At 37.7% G+C, this 16,441-nt stretch overlaps 1 protein-coding gene across 5 annotated transcripts in view; it reads left to right on the top strand.

Annotated features, from left to right (window-relative positions):
- znf536 (zinc finger protein 536) overlaps window positions 1-3,645 on the top strand; it is a 236,756-nt gene extending 233,111 nt beyond the window's left edge. For all 5 annotated transcript variants that reach the window (XM_044142938.1, XM_044142947.1, XM_044142959.1 and 2 more), the window contains one exon: window positions 1,127-3,645. In XM_044142938.1, coding sequence (XP_043998873.1) covers window positions 1,127-1,281 — 155 coding nt within the window. In that variant the 3' untranslated portion in view covers window positions 1,282-3,645. The remainder of the gene's footprint in view (window positions 1-1,126) is intronic.
- Window positions 3,646-16,441: the final 12,796 nt, after the last annotated feature.

Genomic DNA, 16,441 nt, shown 5'->3' with positions numbered 1-16,441 from the left:
ATGCGTTTCCAGCTTCTGTTTTCAGAATGAAGACATTTTATTTATCTCCAAATCAGGAAGTCACTTTGTACACTACTATGAACAAGACAGTAAAAAAAACAAAACTGTTTGCAATTAGAAGAGGATTTATTCAGTAGACGCTGTAGTTTATCAGAAGCTGTAATTTTGCTTTAATAAACTGTAGTGATTGTTACAGGAAGCAGAAAGAATCCTAACGCAAGCAAATAAAATGACAGGGAGTTTAGATATACTGTCTGACTAATCATTTGATGCATCTGGAATAAATGTTTAGGATTTAAATGAGTTCATATGTAGAAAAGCTTCAGACGTGAAACTAATTCTCCTTGCATTGAGCCGGCATGTCTAGAATGTAGAACAATGGGAATCAGTGGCTCCTTCAGGACAGGAGTTACTCATCATCAGGCAGATACCAGAGTGCAGAACATGCAGTGTGTTGGAGTTCCAGTAGTCCTGGTTGTTCCTTCCTTGCACTTTTTCAGATCATCTCTTTATTCCTTGATCTTCTTTATGCCTCAATCCACTGAAAGGTCCTGACCCAGAATAAGGGGTTATGCACCCAGTTATAATTAAGGAACAATACAGAATGTCAGAACATGTGTGAGGTAGAAAAATGAGAAAACAGCAGATAATGATAATGATAGCAACACAGCCAGAGCCCACAAGATCAGAGAGAACAGAGACACCTGATCTGATCTAACCTGATTGACATTGTTCAACAGACCTGATAGGTTCTAACATTTAGCAAAGGCTCCAAAACAACTAAATAGAGAGGTAATCCTGGACATACAACATGTTGCTTTCACATTGCCTTGTGAGAGGCAAGTCACTCACCAGGGCTTACAATTGGTCTAAAAGTTTTAGACCAGTTTTTTGGTCTAAAACTAATTTTGGTCCAGTTTCAATTTCCAGTGTCAACTGTTGTTGACTAGTAGTCTACAGATTAATCTTAAGCAGGTGAAATTTAAAACGCATGTTTAAAGGTTTAAGTTGACTGTGAAAGCTGACATTCACAAATGTAACCTCAGTGCTAAAGAGTTTGTTTGAGTGTGTTAGTGTTCACATGTTCACAGTGCTAATCTGCCTCTTGTTCTCTCATTGGCTGCAGCACATCTGTGGCTAGGAGAGGAGGACCAGCCCATGATCCATGACCCCGCCTTGACCCTCGAGTCCAACCAGCTAAACAACGATCTTAACCACCCTAACAACCATAACCTGGGTGAGCCTAAAGGGCTGGACGCCCATGCTGGAAACAAAGACTAACATCTTCCACCAGAGCGAGGCTCAGTGACGACCACAATGACGACAATGAAGGTGACGATGAGGTGAAGGAGGATGAAGGTTATATGAAGGAAAACACTATAACAGAGACTTTATTTAAGATGATTTAAAAAAAAAGAAAACTACTACCGTCAGAAGGAATGGAAAGTGAGAACTGTGAAATGGGACGTCTAAGACGGTGTTTGAATTTGCGAGTTGGACCTAATGACTTTTGCAAGCATCCTCGCACACTTATCAAGATGATGGCAACCTTCCTTTGTGTTTCCTGTGGTCTGAATGCATCTTGTCTTTGTTGTCCTATACGCATTGCTTCTTTTTTTCCTTCAGGTCTTCTTTCTGTTCTTTGGATGAAACTACCTGTCTGAAGATGACTTCCTGTAAACTAGCCCTGACATTACCGACACATTCCTGGAGCTAGAAAAATTCTTTTGTAACTAGGACTGAAGTATTAAAAACTAAATGAAATCTGTTTCCTTTTCCTGTAAAGTGGAGATTATCCTGTTGTACTTGGTAGAATGTATTCTACTGCTGAATAGAAACTAAACTTTAGCAGACTGTTGACTGAGACCAAGCACATTCCTGTCAAACTAGCGCCTCACCTTTCAGCTGTCATGACTCCTTGTTTATGTCTCACATCAATCATGCTGAACATGGTTAACTACAGACATGGTCCTTTTTTTCCAACCTGCAGCATGGTTCTTCCCAAAAATGATTTACTAATGGAGGTATGACTGGTTGGCTTTTGATGACGGTGGTGTTAGTAAGGATTGCGAAGACAGAACTTTCAAACTGCTATAAATTCAACACCCTCCATAACCAGGCCTTCATCCCACTACAGAACCTGTTCTTTTCAACTGTTTTCTTTATTTTTTTCAACGCAGCTCTGGTGCTTGATGTAAATAGAAAGATATACAGCAGTGCGACAAAGTCGACATTTAAAATGTTTGCGAGGAGGGAAAGTAGAGGAGTGACAATAGTTTATTGGCCGTAGAATCAAATGGCCGCCGTTCTTCTCAAGTTCAAAACGGAAGAATTAAAAAAGAAAAATCAAAAAACAAAAAGAGCAAGAACAGTTTTCTTTCTTTGAACCCCTACATCCCTTTTGCTTCATCTCTCATGTCTAACCTGGAGGACTGTAGTGTTGCAGATGTTTGTATAATACTGCCACCAATCATTGTTGCACAGTGTTACTGACTACTGAAAATGGTTTGATGTATTTACTTTAAGATGAGAAAAAAATAGCATAAAACTGGAAAAAGACAATGTGTATAGCCTTAGATTACAAGTCATCTGTTATTGCTACTTCAAAGCTATGTAACTGTGCTAGACTGTAGGATGTAGGGTTGACTTTAATTTGAACTTTTATATGTACTGTACATTAATGCCTTGTCCATTTACTGATCAAAAAAGAGAGAAAAAAATGAGAAAAAAAGAGGAAAAAGATGACAATCGTCTCCTGTGCCCCCATATATACAGATCCATAATGCATAGAGGGACTTATCCTTTCTGATTTCTTTCATTTGTTTGGATTCTCAAAAGTATTTTGCACTGTGATAGTATTATAAATCCAACCTATACAGTACAAAACTTGCTAATTAACTAAAATGAGCGTGTGTTTGTGTGTCCCTTGGCATTGTGAAATGTTTCTGTCATTTTTTGTGAACCCAGAGGAAAAAAAAACCCAGAGAAAAAAATTGTCTAATGCGGTATGTATAGTCCAAATATAATACTTCTTTTTTTTTTTTTTAGTTTGATCAACATCTATACTGTATGTGACTTTTAAAATGGTTCCTCAGATTTTATTTTATTTTTATTTTTTTTTGTATGCTAATCCCTTTCTGACCTACAGCATAGACCTGTTACTGCTTTCTGCCGGGTGACTTTCTGAACTTGGATACCAGCCTGAGAAGATTTTTGCCCTGCCGATGTTTTCTTTGCAGCTACATTGAAATGATTTCTGCAGACCACAATAGACCATACTTTCAATTTTATAGAAGAGGATATTCAAAATCTAAATAATAACAAAGGTGAGACATTGAAAAGTGAGAAGCTATCCTTTTGGGGGGTTTGGAAGTGGGGTCAAAGCAAACCAGTTGGATGATGAAATCACTGACCAACAGCTTTGACTTTTGACCTTATCTCTGTTTTCTGAGTAAAGATGAGAGATTCACAGTGAGAGTGGAGCTTGGGCTCTCTCCTCTGAACCAGCTATAACGATCATTCCATTCCACATATGATGTACAAAACCTGTCTTGTGAGCTGAACACTCTATGTTTTGCTGTATCCTTATGGCAGATGCTTCGTTTTGTAACTACTGAACTGTACTTATAATAAAAATAAAATGTATTCAAACTAAAAAAAACAAGTGTCAGAATGGTGGACTGCCTGGTGTTTTTGATTTAGCCTATACATACTGTATCAAGGACATTCTTTTTTTTGCATCTCTAGAAGTTCCACAGTCGTCTCCAGAACAGAACCAGACCAGAACCAGTGTTCTTTATCAGGCTGTTGAGTCTTTAGTTTCCTGGTTCTGATGCTGCTGTCTCAACAGCTGATAGCAGAAGAGATGACACTGCTATAGAAGATGTGCTGCAAACCTTGAAGGATCTTAGCTTCCTCTAGAAGTCCAGTCTGGTCTGTCCCTGTTGGGTCTAAAGTCTGGTCTGTTGTCCAGATGAACACGGAGGTATTCATATTCCTCAACCTCCTTCATTTATTCCCCCATGATGGAAATATGGTTTGATCTGACCACATTCCTCCTGAAATCTACAATCATCTCTTTTGTTTACATTCCAGATGAGATGAGTGTTTCCACACCATGACAAAAAACACTCCACCAGCTCTCTGTCTTCAGCCTCTTGTCCATTTCTGATACACCCAACAACTACCAAGTCATCTAGTATTTCTGTAGTTGACAGAAGTCAGACTTGTGCTGGAAGTGAAGATGAATGGTGAGAGTTCTCTATCCTGTGGAGCTTCTGTGTTGTTGATCACCTGGATAGACAAACAGTCCTTCAGTCTCACAAACTGTGTGAGTCCAGCCCATCAACAAGTATCCCCGTTAAGTAAATTTGCTATGATTCTGCATCAAAGCTTCTGCTACAGTTTCACTTCATAAACTGTGTGTTAGATCTGCAACTGGTCATTTCTGTCCAGAGATCCGAGGTGTAATGAGTAGGACACCTAGTGGATATTAATTAAAAAGCAGACATTTTACTGTTTCTCACCCCCACTGGCTTTTATTTCAATGTTCAAAACATCACTGATATCAAGATGACTGCAGTATGACTGAATTCCGCTAGGTGTCAGTATGTCCTACATATTAAACTTACAGGCTGGTTTTCTCTCCGTATGTAAAGCACCAATCAGTCAATACACATTTTTTTTTTTTTTTTTTTTTTTTTTGGGAGGGGGTGGGGGAGTTTCCAGTTATTTTATACTATTTAGAGACCAGGTTACTCTGTTTTACTCTTGTTTCCCTAGAAGTAAACTTTTACATAAAAAGGGAATTAAGAAAAAAAAAGTAAGTTGCAGTGGTTAGATGCTCATAGATTTGTTTCTGTTTTTGAGAAGAAATGAGATGGCTGGTAAAATAACATCTGTACAATTGATAGGAGCTATATCATACAACAACAATAATAATAATAATAATAATAATAATAATAATAATAATAATAATAATAGTAATAATAATAATAATAATAATAATAATAATAATAATAATAATAATAATAATAATAATAATAATAATAATAATAATAATAATAATAATAATAATAATAATCATGGCCATGCTGTTTAACCAGGTGTGCATATCATTCAACAGGACAGAGCAAAGGGATCGTGTCCGAATCCACCTGTGTTCTCTGTAACCTGAACTGCAGCGTCTAAATGTAATCTGTTCTCATGTTTCTGTGACCTCCTGACCCCAAACACTGCTGGACTCCCGTGAAGGTCTGCAGGTCGAAGCCTAACTAATTATAAAACAGATCACCTGCAAGGCGCCAGATGTTTGTAAGTGAGCATGTGGGATTGTTTCCAGTAACACTCACATCTGGAGAAAGTAACTCCGTGACCAGTTTACATACACATACATGCTAACCCATGGGGCTGAAAAAGAAATAAATAGATTCAAGATACACACACGTGTGCGTGGGTGTGTGAATGTGTGTGTGTGCGTGTGTGTTTTGGATGATTGTCTTAATCCACTTTTGTTAAGTCGTAAATTTTGAAGCAGTCACTTTCAGCAAGAAGAGCTGAACTGCCCTTCATTAGATTCCTCACTTGTCTAATATCTCTTCTATTAGTTTATTTCTACCTCTCCTTCTCCTTCTTCTTCTCCTTCTTTTTCTTCTTCTCCCCAGACATAATTGTGCATGCATGGTGCATGTTTCACCATTGTCTGCTGGCGTTGGGTTGGTCACTGGGCAGATGGTGACCTGCAGATGAACCCGTCTTCCAGCTTTCTAGCTCTAATTTCCTCAGCCTTGTTTTGCATCGGGAAACCTTGAGTGCAGCCTTTGCTTTGTGGCCACCAGAGGGCACAGTAGACCAGCTGTTTGGGCCCAGGCAGCTGTAGTAATTTTCAGCACAAGCTTGTCGCACTGCAGAATCACACACTCGAACTGGGCACAGAAAAAAAAACAAAAAAACAAAAAAAAAAAACACGGAAATTACACTGGTCTGTTTAACTTAACAGCTGAACCTGATGGCTTCAAACATTGCTTAACTACCACCATGATAAGATGACACCATCATGTTTCATCTGTGGGCGATGCTGTGTAGTAGTTGGGTACATAATTGAAGAATGCCACTTACAAGGGAATTCCAAAAGGTTCTTTTTTTCTTTCTCCTAAACATTGTGCAGACTGAATATCATTCTTTCTTTGTTTATAGTTCTTTTTTCTTTCTTTTTCTTACATACTGGAATTTTAGATATTGAATCTTTTCACCCTTCTAATTCTCAAAGTAAAGGATTTCCTTAGATGTTGTTTTACAGACTGTTCATGGTTGGTCAGTCTTTAGTTTTATTTATGTCAGTCAGAATAATTTGCTCCAAAATGAAGATGATTAAAATCCGACTGTAGCTTCTGAATGCAGTGCACAAGGCATGTTTCTTTGTGATGAGAAGCAGAATGAACAGTAGCTGGATCTGAAATAATTAGATCAGCTGCTTCCACCCAAATATCTGTTATTCAAATCCACTTATTCATATTTGGATACAGTTTATAACCTCTCAATTATTATTATTATTATTATTATTATTATTATTATATATATATATATATATATATATATATATATATATATATATATATATATATATATATATATATATATATATATATATATATATATATATATATATATATTAATAATAATGAAAAGGTCTAATTTGTATATTTTGTGCTTGAAAAATATATCATAAAACTAAGTAACAAACTCAAACTGCAGTTTGTGAGTGGATATTAAGTAGAGGCTAGTGTACAGAACAAGTCAATGCTAATGTCGCAGCTTGTCCCCTCATTCTCAAGTGTCCTTCTGTTTACTGCTGATTATTTGTGCTTATGTTTGTGGGAGGGTTTGTGTCTGTGTGCAGGTCAGCATGTGCTGAGAAGTTTGCGTGTGTGTGTGTGTGTGTGTGTGTGTGTACACACAATGCTGAGTACGTGTTATATTCAGGGCTGGTGTGCTATGACCTCCCCTCTTCCTCTCCCTCCTCAGCTCTTATGAATCGATGATCATGTGGTGTAAGGGAGATGAATGGCCCCCAGCTCCATCTTGTCTCCTCTAATTGTAAAATATTAGTTACATTAGACTCTAGCTTGTGATTAATGGAACTTATTTGGAAGGTGGAGTCTCTCACAACCTCTCCCCCACTGCACCCCCATACTTCTCTCTCTCTCTGCTGGTTTATCAGCAGCAATCTCCAAAGTCTCTTCCGAAAAGAATTGAGTGATTTCACTGGCAGTGGACAGACAGACTTCCGTCTCTCAGAAAAGTGGAGATGAAAAGAAAAGAAAAGTAAGGAAAGAGGGAAGAGAAGGAAGACAAAGGTGAAGAAATGATAGACAGGGATGAAAAAGAAAGGAGAGATTAAGAATGGGACCATTCACAGGCTATCAGGAGAGCTTTCAGAAACGTTTTAGCTGCTGCTTGTTTGTAAAAGGATTTAAACCTTGTGGTAGATAAGACTGTATGCGGGATCTTAGCTGGAAAAAGGCTAAATATGATCACGTTTTAAGCATGTTTGCAAGCTGATAACCATGAAAAAGATGTATTTGGGCCCAATGTTGCAGTACATATAAAGCTAAGTTCAGAAAAGTTTGATAAGAGAACTGGAGAACTTCTTCTGTCATCTGCAGTAAGAAGGAAGAGATTCATACCCAACTTATACACATTTTAGTGTTAATTAGTATTTGCAAAAGATGGAAAATAATACTTATTAAACATTGTCAGAGTCAAGAAAGATTGAAGAAGTGAGATAGAAGAAATAATGACCAGTTCCCTAAACGTCCACTTCAAAAGCCACTATTTATGGCAGCTTACTATATATTACATCCACACATTTTTAAATAAAACAGATGCCATCTAAAAATTAAACTTTGGTTAAATTTTTAGATGTGTTCAAGTGGTTCCAATGTGGGTTCTCCACTAGACACAGAGTGAGAAGCTCAGTCATCCAGGAGGGACTCAGTAGAGCCACTGATTCTCCATGGCGAGAGGAGCCAGGTGGGATCCAGAGGAAATCCCAGGAGATGTTGGAGGGACGACTTTTGCTTTTGCTGTTGCCATTTTGCGGACTAGCATGAATGAAGCCAGAAGGAGAACGGAGTGCCATAATTTGTTGACAGCTGATAAAAAATATATAAATAAATAAAAAAAAACTACTTAACATCAGTTTTAAAGACTAATAAATAGATTCATAAACTTGAAGATGAAGCATATTGACTCTCTATTTCAGTATGTTTGAAAGCACAACATAGTTCTAGCTAGCTATGTTTTTTTACCCACTAATCATCGCTTTTATTTACTTCTGTTAACAGAAATGCTTTCCAAATTTCACTTTTTGTTATTTCGTTAGTTTTAGCTGAGCATAGTGATGTCGGGCTCTTGTTAAATCGGGATGTTGACAGGAGCGTCTCAGAGCTCCTCTCAATGTGACCTGGATCTGTCCTGAATGCATTCACACGTGTGTTTACGCCTGAACGCGACATGCTGGCACGTCTGGACCGGATCCTCCGCTACGTAAAGGTGAGAAACCTTTAGGCAAGTCAGTTTCAAGCAAGAAGCAATTATTCCATCTTGAAGATACTTTTTGGATGTGTTGTATTGTGCAACACATTTAGCAAGTTGGTGAGTTTGTAGGAGAAAGAAGGTGTTATGAATGAATATGAGGGGATAGGGTGAGAAGCATGAAGTGACTGTAAGCTAGTGGGAGAAAACAGGTAAAGGAGGCAAGTTGAGCAAAGGATTAAAAAAGATCAGCAGTAGAAAAAAAGGCCCAGAATGTAAAGGCAGAATAAAGATGAAGAACAGAGAGAATGGGGGCTGCTATTTTGGGTTCTTATTAACAGGTCCTGCTGGTGCAGCAATTAATAATCTACTTCTGCATTTAACTTGGGACCTGGTCCCTGGTGGAGACATTTTAGCTGGCTTTGATGCAGAAAGAGCTCCTTTCCCTCCGCCTGCCTCCCCACACAGTGCCTCTGCTCTTCTTAAGTGCCTCCCATGGTGTTGTTTGCGTGTTGGTTTTCTCTAGTTAAGCTAGGAAATCGACCAAATCACTATTCCCCAAATTTCAAGCCAATTTTCAATCGACAACCTAGCTTTCTGTGGGGAAAAGTCTTCAATTCATCAGAGGAAATCTTGAAAAATAAATATTACATCCCTCGGGCTACATGAGGGTTTGAAGTAATGTTTTTTTTTTATTATTAATATTTTGGTGAGGGTCTACTCTAGGAGATTTGCACATGTTTACAAGTGTTTTAATGGTTATTACATTTAAGAATAAAAACAGAACTTTCATGCTCTGTGTAAAACTGTCAGATGGTAATTTGATCAGATTAAATCCGCTCTCAAAAAGAGCCATGTGCCATGTTCTGTCATGCATAGTGGCTTAAAGTTGGGGGATGTAACTTTTATAACAACTAAATGTATCCTGGAAACATTTAGTCTCACAGTAACTGGTTCTTCATGTGCAATATTGCATTTCTAATGAAGATAAATTAAACAAAACTGTCTTGTCTTTTACCTTTGGTTGAGAAAAGTAAGAGATCAATCCTCACAGACTGATTTGATTCATGAACCACAGACATAAACTGTCCCAGATCTAAGTTGCTTCTAGAAAAACTCAAAAGTAATGTACACACACAGCAGGTACACATGAAGAGCAAACACAATGGCCTGGCATTCAACCAACAACAGCCGTCCTTAAATGCAGCGTGATGCCAGCTCTGCCATCTGTTTCAGTTTCAGACTAACTTTTCTCACAAGACTTTCCCAGAAGCCTCTCTGGTGCAACAATAATAATGCAAAATCTCTGTACTCTGATACTTTTTGTTACTAGTCTCCTTATTTCAAAACCAACATGCTGCAAAGACAAGTTTCTGGATATTAGAATATGTAGAAAAAAGTCCCAATGAAATCAGTAACATCCAGGATTATTGCACTGCTGTGTAACCATCATGAAACAGAGTATTTGTTTATAAGTAGATATAAAATAATATAATTAAAGAGTGAAGTGATGTGAAAAGTGGGCGTGTATATGTTGCAGGTTAAATACAGGTATGCTATGCTATCAGTGTGATTTGTCCTTTCAACCACTCCCCCACACACACACACATAGACCCACACACACACACACACATGGTCTTATCACTCTGCCCCCTCCTCCCACCTTCTCATCCCCACATCCTCTGATCTCCACACTGAGGGCCTTAGGGGGTTCATTAACAGACTCAGATAATTCCACACTTAATGAAAACATTACCACTGTTTCTCCTCTTTCTTCTTCTCTTCCCCTTGTTTTCTCTCTTTAATATTTTGCATAGAGCTTCCTGGATCGGCACCAGAAGCAGCGTTGACAACATGAATGACAAATTCATGGAAGCAAAACCGTTGCTGGTAAAAGTCCAAAATAACAAAGGAGGATAAAATGCTAAAGTAACATTTGAGGGATAATGTTACTGTGGGGTTAATGAACGAACTTCACTTGGTGGTTATTTTGCCTGGTCCTCATCCAGACAGAGAGAAATTTGTTGGTACTCATTCAGCTCAGTGAAACAAAATGTATGCATAAGAACACACTATGGTTTATTCAGAGATCAAGAATTATTCCCACCCTAAATGAATTGCAAAACTGCTTTGGTAAACAGTCATTCACCCTGACTAAATTTGGGTAACAGAAGTTTGCGCTAGTTTGCGCTAGTTTGCCCTATTAGCTGCTTTATTCTCTCATTTATATCAAATTCTGTTACTGGTTTTGTGAACTTCGTGAATAAGACCTGCATTATGTGACATCTGACTATGCCAGTTTGAAGCTTTCAGCCATTCTACCCACCTGATCTGCTCAGTGCAGTTCCCCTCTTCCCTTCGTCCCACACACCCCCCAGCCCCGATCAGAGCAAATCAGACAGTTGTCAATGTTTTCTGATGTGCTGAGTGGTAACTATTACTACACTAGATACATGCAGCTGCGACTCATAGTAATGTGATGCTACAGGATTATAGATTGATGGATTGTGGCCAGGGTTATAATAATTCTGGGCTTTTATTTGACTTCTTGTTTCTCTCATTCAGTTAGGTTTCATTAGATTTTAGAGTGTGTTTGCTAGTTTTTATATGTTATTAGTTAAATGTTTAGTTTTAGTTTTTACTAGTTGTAGCAGTAGTTTTAGTCTTCATATTTTGGTTAATTTTTAGGTGAAGAATTCAAAAAGGTCAAAGTCTTGAATTGTGATTATGTATACATCGATTTGGTAATGATTACTCAACAGAAAATAACATAAAATAAAATAAAATAAATCAATTATTGTTGAACAATAACTGGAGTTTTCTCTTAACTTTTACTGTCGCCATTTCCCGTAGTACCACCAGGGGGCGCATGGAGTGACGTAAACTGCGTGTGTTCAAAAAAATATGTTCAAAAGGGTAATAAATACATTCATAAACATGAAAGAAACAATATTATATCTACAATTCCAGTAAGTTTTAGTTTCATAAGCGCACAATATAGTTCCAGTTAGTTATAGTTTTTCGCCAAACATCGTTGTTTTTATTTATATCAGTTAATAAAAATCTTTTTCTCAATTTCAGTTTTTTTGTTTCATTCATTTTAGTTAACTATGATTGTTTGTCATGAAATGTATCAACAGTAAAAACTGTGATCTCAATAACAATTCAGCCTCGTAAAGGTTTAGTCACACTTACAATCCAGTACATTATAATGCATGCAGTCTCAAATTGTGGAAACAGTCGGCGGCTTGCAAATATATTCATACACCTTGAACTTTTCCATATTTGTCACATTACAACTGCAAACATAAACATATTTCATTATACATGATTCAAAAATGTTTTACATCATGTGTACCTTTTGTTCTACATCACATTTCTAAACCACTCTTTCACATTAAATAAAAAAAAAATAAAAAATACATTCATGCTTGTGGTTGTAATGTGACAAATATAGAAATGTTCAAGGTGTATGAGTGCTGCCTTTCTAGTCGTGATTTGTCTGCCTTTAGTGGTACTAGTTTGTTATTTTAGCATGACTATTGGTGGGGTAAATGTGAACAAATTATCTAGAAATTAGAGATAAAAAGATGATGAGGTCCAACCTGGTTGGAACCTGGTTTGAAGCCTCCCAAAAATGAAGTGCAGCAGTAATTCAGTGTAAGGTTTTGCTGTAAGTGCACATCTGCATTCTTATGTTCCAAAGTGAAAAATGACGCGGCCTGCAGTCATGGAGGAAAGCTGCATGCACAGGCTGCTGAACGTCCGAATTCATGAACTTCTGAGAGAAGAGATTGTGTCTTAAGTTTTAATCTCAAATACTTTGTGCCGCTGCTCTGCAGTGGTCAATTTCAAACTCAAGTTTATACAACTATATAAGACTTTCTCTGAAGAACTGCGATTCAGAGCAGCAACATCCCGTTTTTCCACCTAAACATCTCCTGGGAGATACAACTCAGCTTGATGTGTATTTCCTTTCTTTTTTTTTAAATTTTAAATCCATGCAGACTAAAAGTAAAGAAGCTGGGAGCTTTGGCAGAAAAAAAAAAAGAACAATACAAGTTGAGTTGTTTGGAGGCATTTTTCACTCGCCCTAAGTATAAAATAGGATGAGATGCTCTGCCTCTCGACTTAACGTAATGTAAGAGAGTGTGAAATTAAACTGCACATGAATAAAAGGGGCCTTCATTGTGTGCCGCTGACTAGCTTATCTGGAAATTCAGACAACTGGAACATCCAAAGCCTCCAAACTTGTAGCAATCCCCTTTGTCTGGCTTTGCTGCAAACAATGTAATATCAAAAAGCCAGTGAGGCTCCAAAGCCTGTGTCAGATTGCCAAACACAAAGTAGCTGCTTCCACCCGCCTCAGTTTGCCTAGCTGCATCCTCATAAAATACCCTTGCAAGTGTGTGTTTACCCTCCAGTGTGATCGTGTCTATCCTTACTGCTCTGCTATCTCTACCATTATTTCAAATGTCTAAGCTTCAAATGGTTTCCTTTTAATTTCCAGCCCTTCACCTATTGGTATTCCCAGCACATTTCCAACCCCATATGTTCATTTGATTTAGCAGATCTTAAATTGAATAATAGATGAAGAAAAAAAAGAGAAGAAAACGAGCAACAGAAAAGGCAGCAATATTAATATTCCAAATTACTAAAGAGGCCACAAACTCTTTTCTCCCATTCTGCCTCTTAGGCTCCCCTCCCTCCTCCTCCATTTTGCCCCTTCCGTCTGTCTGGGAGTGAGTGAGCTAAGTGAAGTGGGTTATGATGACGGTGTAATCGGCATCCCTCAAACAAACGGCTGCTACTATTAAGGGCCATTGTGTTTGCTGCAGTGATGATCAGATTCAATCTAGGGAGAACATTTTGTGCGGGAGCTGGTGCGAGGAGGGGAGAAGGAGGAAAAATACTTTCCCTTGTTTCACACTGCTGTTGTGCTCCAACACCAAGATGTATGGTCACTCTTCAGACATGCATTGACTCTGAAGAGACGCAGAAGAGAAGTCCAGAGAAATTTGTGAAAACTCACTGCTTGCATAAAGGGAGGCCTGAACTACGTGTTTGGTAATATCAGAGGATCTGTTTGTTTCATTAAGGGTTGAAACAAGACCAGTGCTGCCAGGGTAACATAAAGAGAGAGTCACTTTTCCTCATTTGTTAGTCCAATGGTTTTATTTTCCTTATGCAGTCTCAAATTCTACAGTCGAATATTTTGTGTTCATCCAATCCTAAAAGATGTAGAAGTTATGAATGGAATTTAAGTTACATTGTGCATGTGCAAGGCTAGTGGTTGTTTTAATTGTAATAGCTGCATTGATCAGGCTATTAGAAATCAGGCTGTAAGTGAATGAATAATTTTGGCGAAGTGGAATATTCGGTGGAAACCCAGGGGTCTATTTTTATGGAGCCAAACAGTCAGACAAAAAATGGTACTCAAATAACAGTATCGATGTAACTGACATCAGCAACAAGTCTTAATGACACCGACTACATTCTATGATTTTATGCTGAAAACTACAGTCCAGCTCTGTTTGATATTGTGTTGTCATTAAGTCCTGCAACTGAAAATGCATTATTTTTTTTAACAAATATCATTTGGTTTGAACCCAGAACATAAGCTACATCCCAGGAAAGGTTAAGCTTGCTTAATATTATTGACGATATTCAAAATGTGCAAGATGGTCAACAGCTGCGTCTTTGGAATGGCTTTCTGGTCAGACTGTGAGAGGAGACCCAGGTTGATGAGTGATGGAGTTTAAACAGGAAGTATTTTGTCATCTGAAATTGGAATGTTTCAAAGTGTTGCATGGAGACTTGACCTTAGCTGACTTAAATCCTCAAAGATGTAGCTGATGAGAAAAGGCAAATGTCTGGGATTGGTGCACCTGTAGGACTGTAGAGAGGAGAATACTCCATCCACAGGAAACCAGGGAAGATGACGAGTGTGGAAACTCCAGCAGCAGGGTGGATGGTGAGTGGTTAGTCAGTAGTGAAGTAGAGGTCAAAATCATTTCTCTCATGCATCCTTTCTTCTCTGCTCCTCTGGTAGAACGATTTGAAAAATACATCAGATTAGTTAATGATGTAAGCAACAAACTTAACCAGATATAAACTCCATAAAGAGGACAAGTCATACAATATCCACTTTTTCAACTCTTAAGTACATTTTTGTGTGCTTATGGCCAACTAGAATCAGAATGAATAAAGCAGCATTTATGCTAAACCAATGTAATAATCACTGAACAGTGAATAAAAGTGAGAAAATGCATTCTAAAAGTTGATGTTTCTTTACATATTTTGGAGCATTGTCTGTAGGTTTGTAATGAAGTTTAAAGGGGGGTGTGGTGACCTGGAAAAGTCTGGGAACACCTGGACTATAGCACACCTTCATCTGCTGCAGCACTGCTGCTTCTAGCTAATATCTTTGGTCTAACATTTTCAAAAGAATAAAAAAAAAAAAAAAAAAAACAATCAATGTCACACCGTTTGATATCTGTGTAAATTTTGTAGCAGGCAAGATAAAGTGTAAATCTGTGTTAGCCACACACTTAGATTAATGTTCATCTGTCAGTGAAGCATCCAAAGCTTATGAACTGACATCAGACACATCGTCTGTCTTTCTTTGGACGTCTAAACATCACTTCTGAATTCTTTGTTCAGATCTGAGCTCTCACTCACAACAGCAAGGATTATTCCTATCCGTTTATGGTTCCTTTAGTGGCAGGACACCAGGACACATTGTCTTTCAAAATTCCCTGTGGTGATTTTCAATTATTCTGTTCAAGATAGCTTGCTATGACAAAAGATATTTCCAAGTAGCATTTGACAATGTTTTCAGCTTCAGTTCTACAAAAAAGTGCGAGAAATGTAAAAGTTCTAATTTGTAGCCCCCAAACTGCTGTTAAAGGAACCCCCACTGGAAAAAATGAAAGTAAATAATGCTCGGATCAAACGGTGTTTGTCAATGTAATGTTTGCAGCGAAATGTAGGTTTAAAGTGAATAGAACAGGAAAAGAAAATATCTGCAATAAAGGACAAAAAAAATTAGTGGTGGGTGAGGAGGGGGGAAACCAAAGCAGCAGTTGAATTTGAAATGTTGTCCCCAGGATGAATGCTTTTTATTGTTAATGGAGAAATAGAGTGCGTGGCATATTTAATGGGTTTGCTTTTTTATTGTACAGCACTGAATAATTAACTGGGAAGCAGCGTGTCACATAGATTTATCTTTTAATTAAAATAACGTGGTTCACGCATATTTGAGTGGTAGTCCAAATAAATGCAATATCCAAATTTATGTTTTGTTTATCTTCCTGTTAATTATCAGGAGATTGTTCACTGTACAGCCCTTCATATTCCCTCTCTGGATCTGTCGTTTCCTCTCTTCTCTCTGCCTCTTCTCCCAGTAATAACTAGTCAGGTTTTATTAATTTATGGATAATTGTGGCTACATGAATAAGGTGCAAGGCCGGCTCGTACTTATAAAGTAAGATGAATGTGTCGGGCAGCCAGATTCCTCTAAAAGACAACAGTGAAGGAAAACTTTTTTTCCTTTGCTTATTTCCACAATTGCACTAATTTCCAGTATCTGTTTTCTTATTACAGCTGACATGTGGAAACAACCAGAAACCCTCAGATGCAGGCTGTAGTCAAAACTGGTTCAACCAAAGACAAAGACATCACACACACACACACACACACACAAATCTTATATGGAGTATCACAAACACACGCACACACACACACACACACACACACACACGCACACACCTAAATCTTATATGGAGTATCACATTTTAAATTAGACATAATTTAAAATTAATAATTTTATTGATATATATATATATATATATATATATATATATATATATATATATATATATATATATATATATATATATATATA

This window comes from Gambusia affinis, linkage group LG02, assembly GCF_019740435.1.
Source record: "Gambusia affinis linkage group LG02, SWU_Gaff_1.0, whole genome shotgun sequence".
In the NCBI taxonomy this organism is placed as follows: Eukaryota; Metazoa; Chordata; class Actinopteri; order Cyprinodontiformes; family Poeciliidae; genus Gambusia; species Gambusia affinis.
This window is presented reverse-complemented; position numbering and strand designations above follow the sequence as displayed.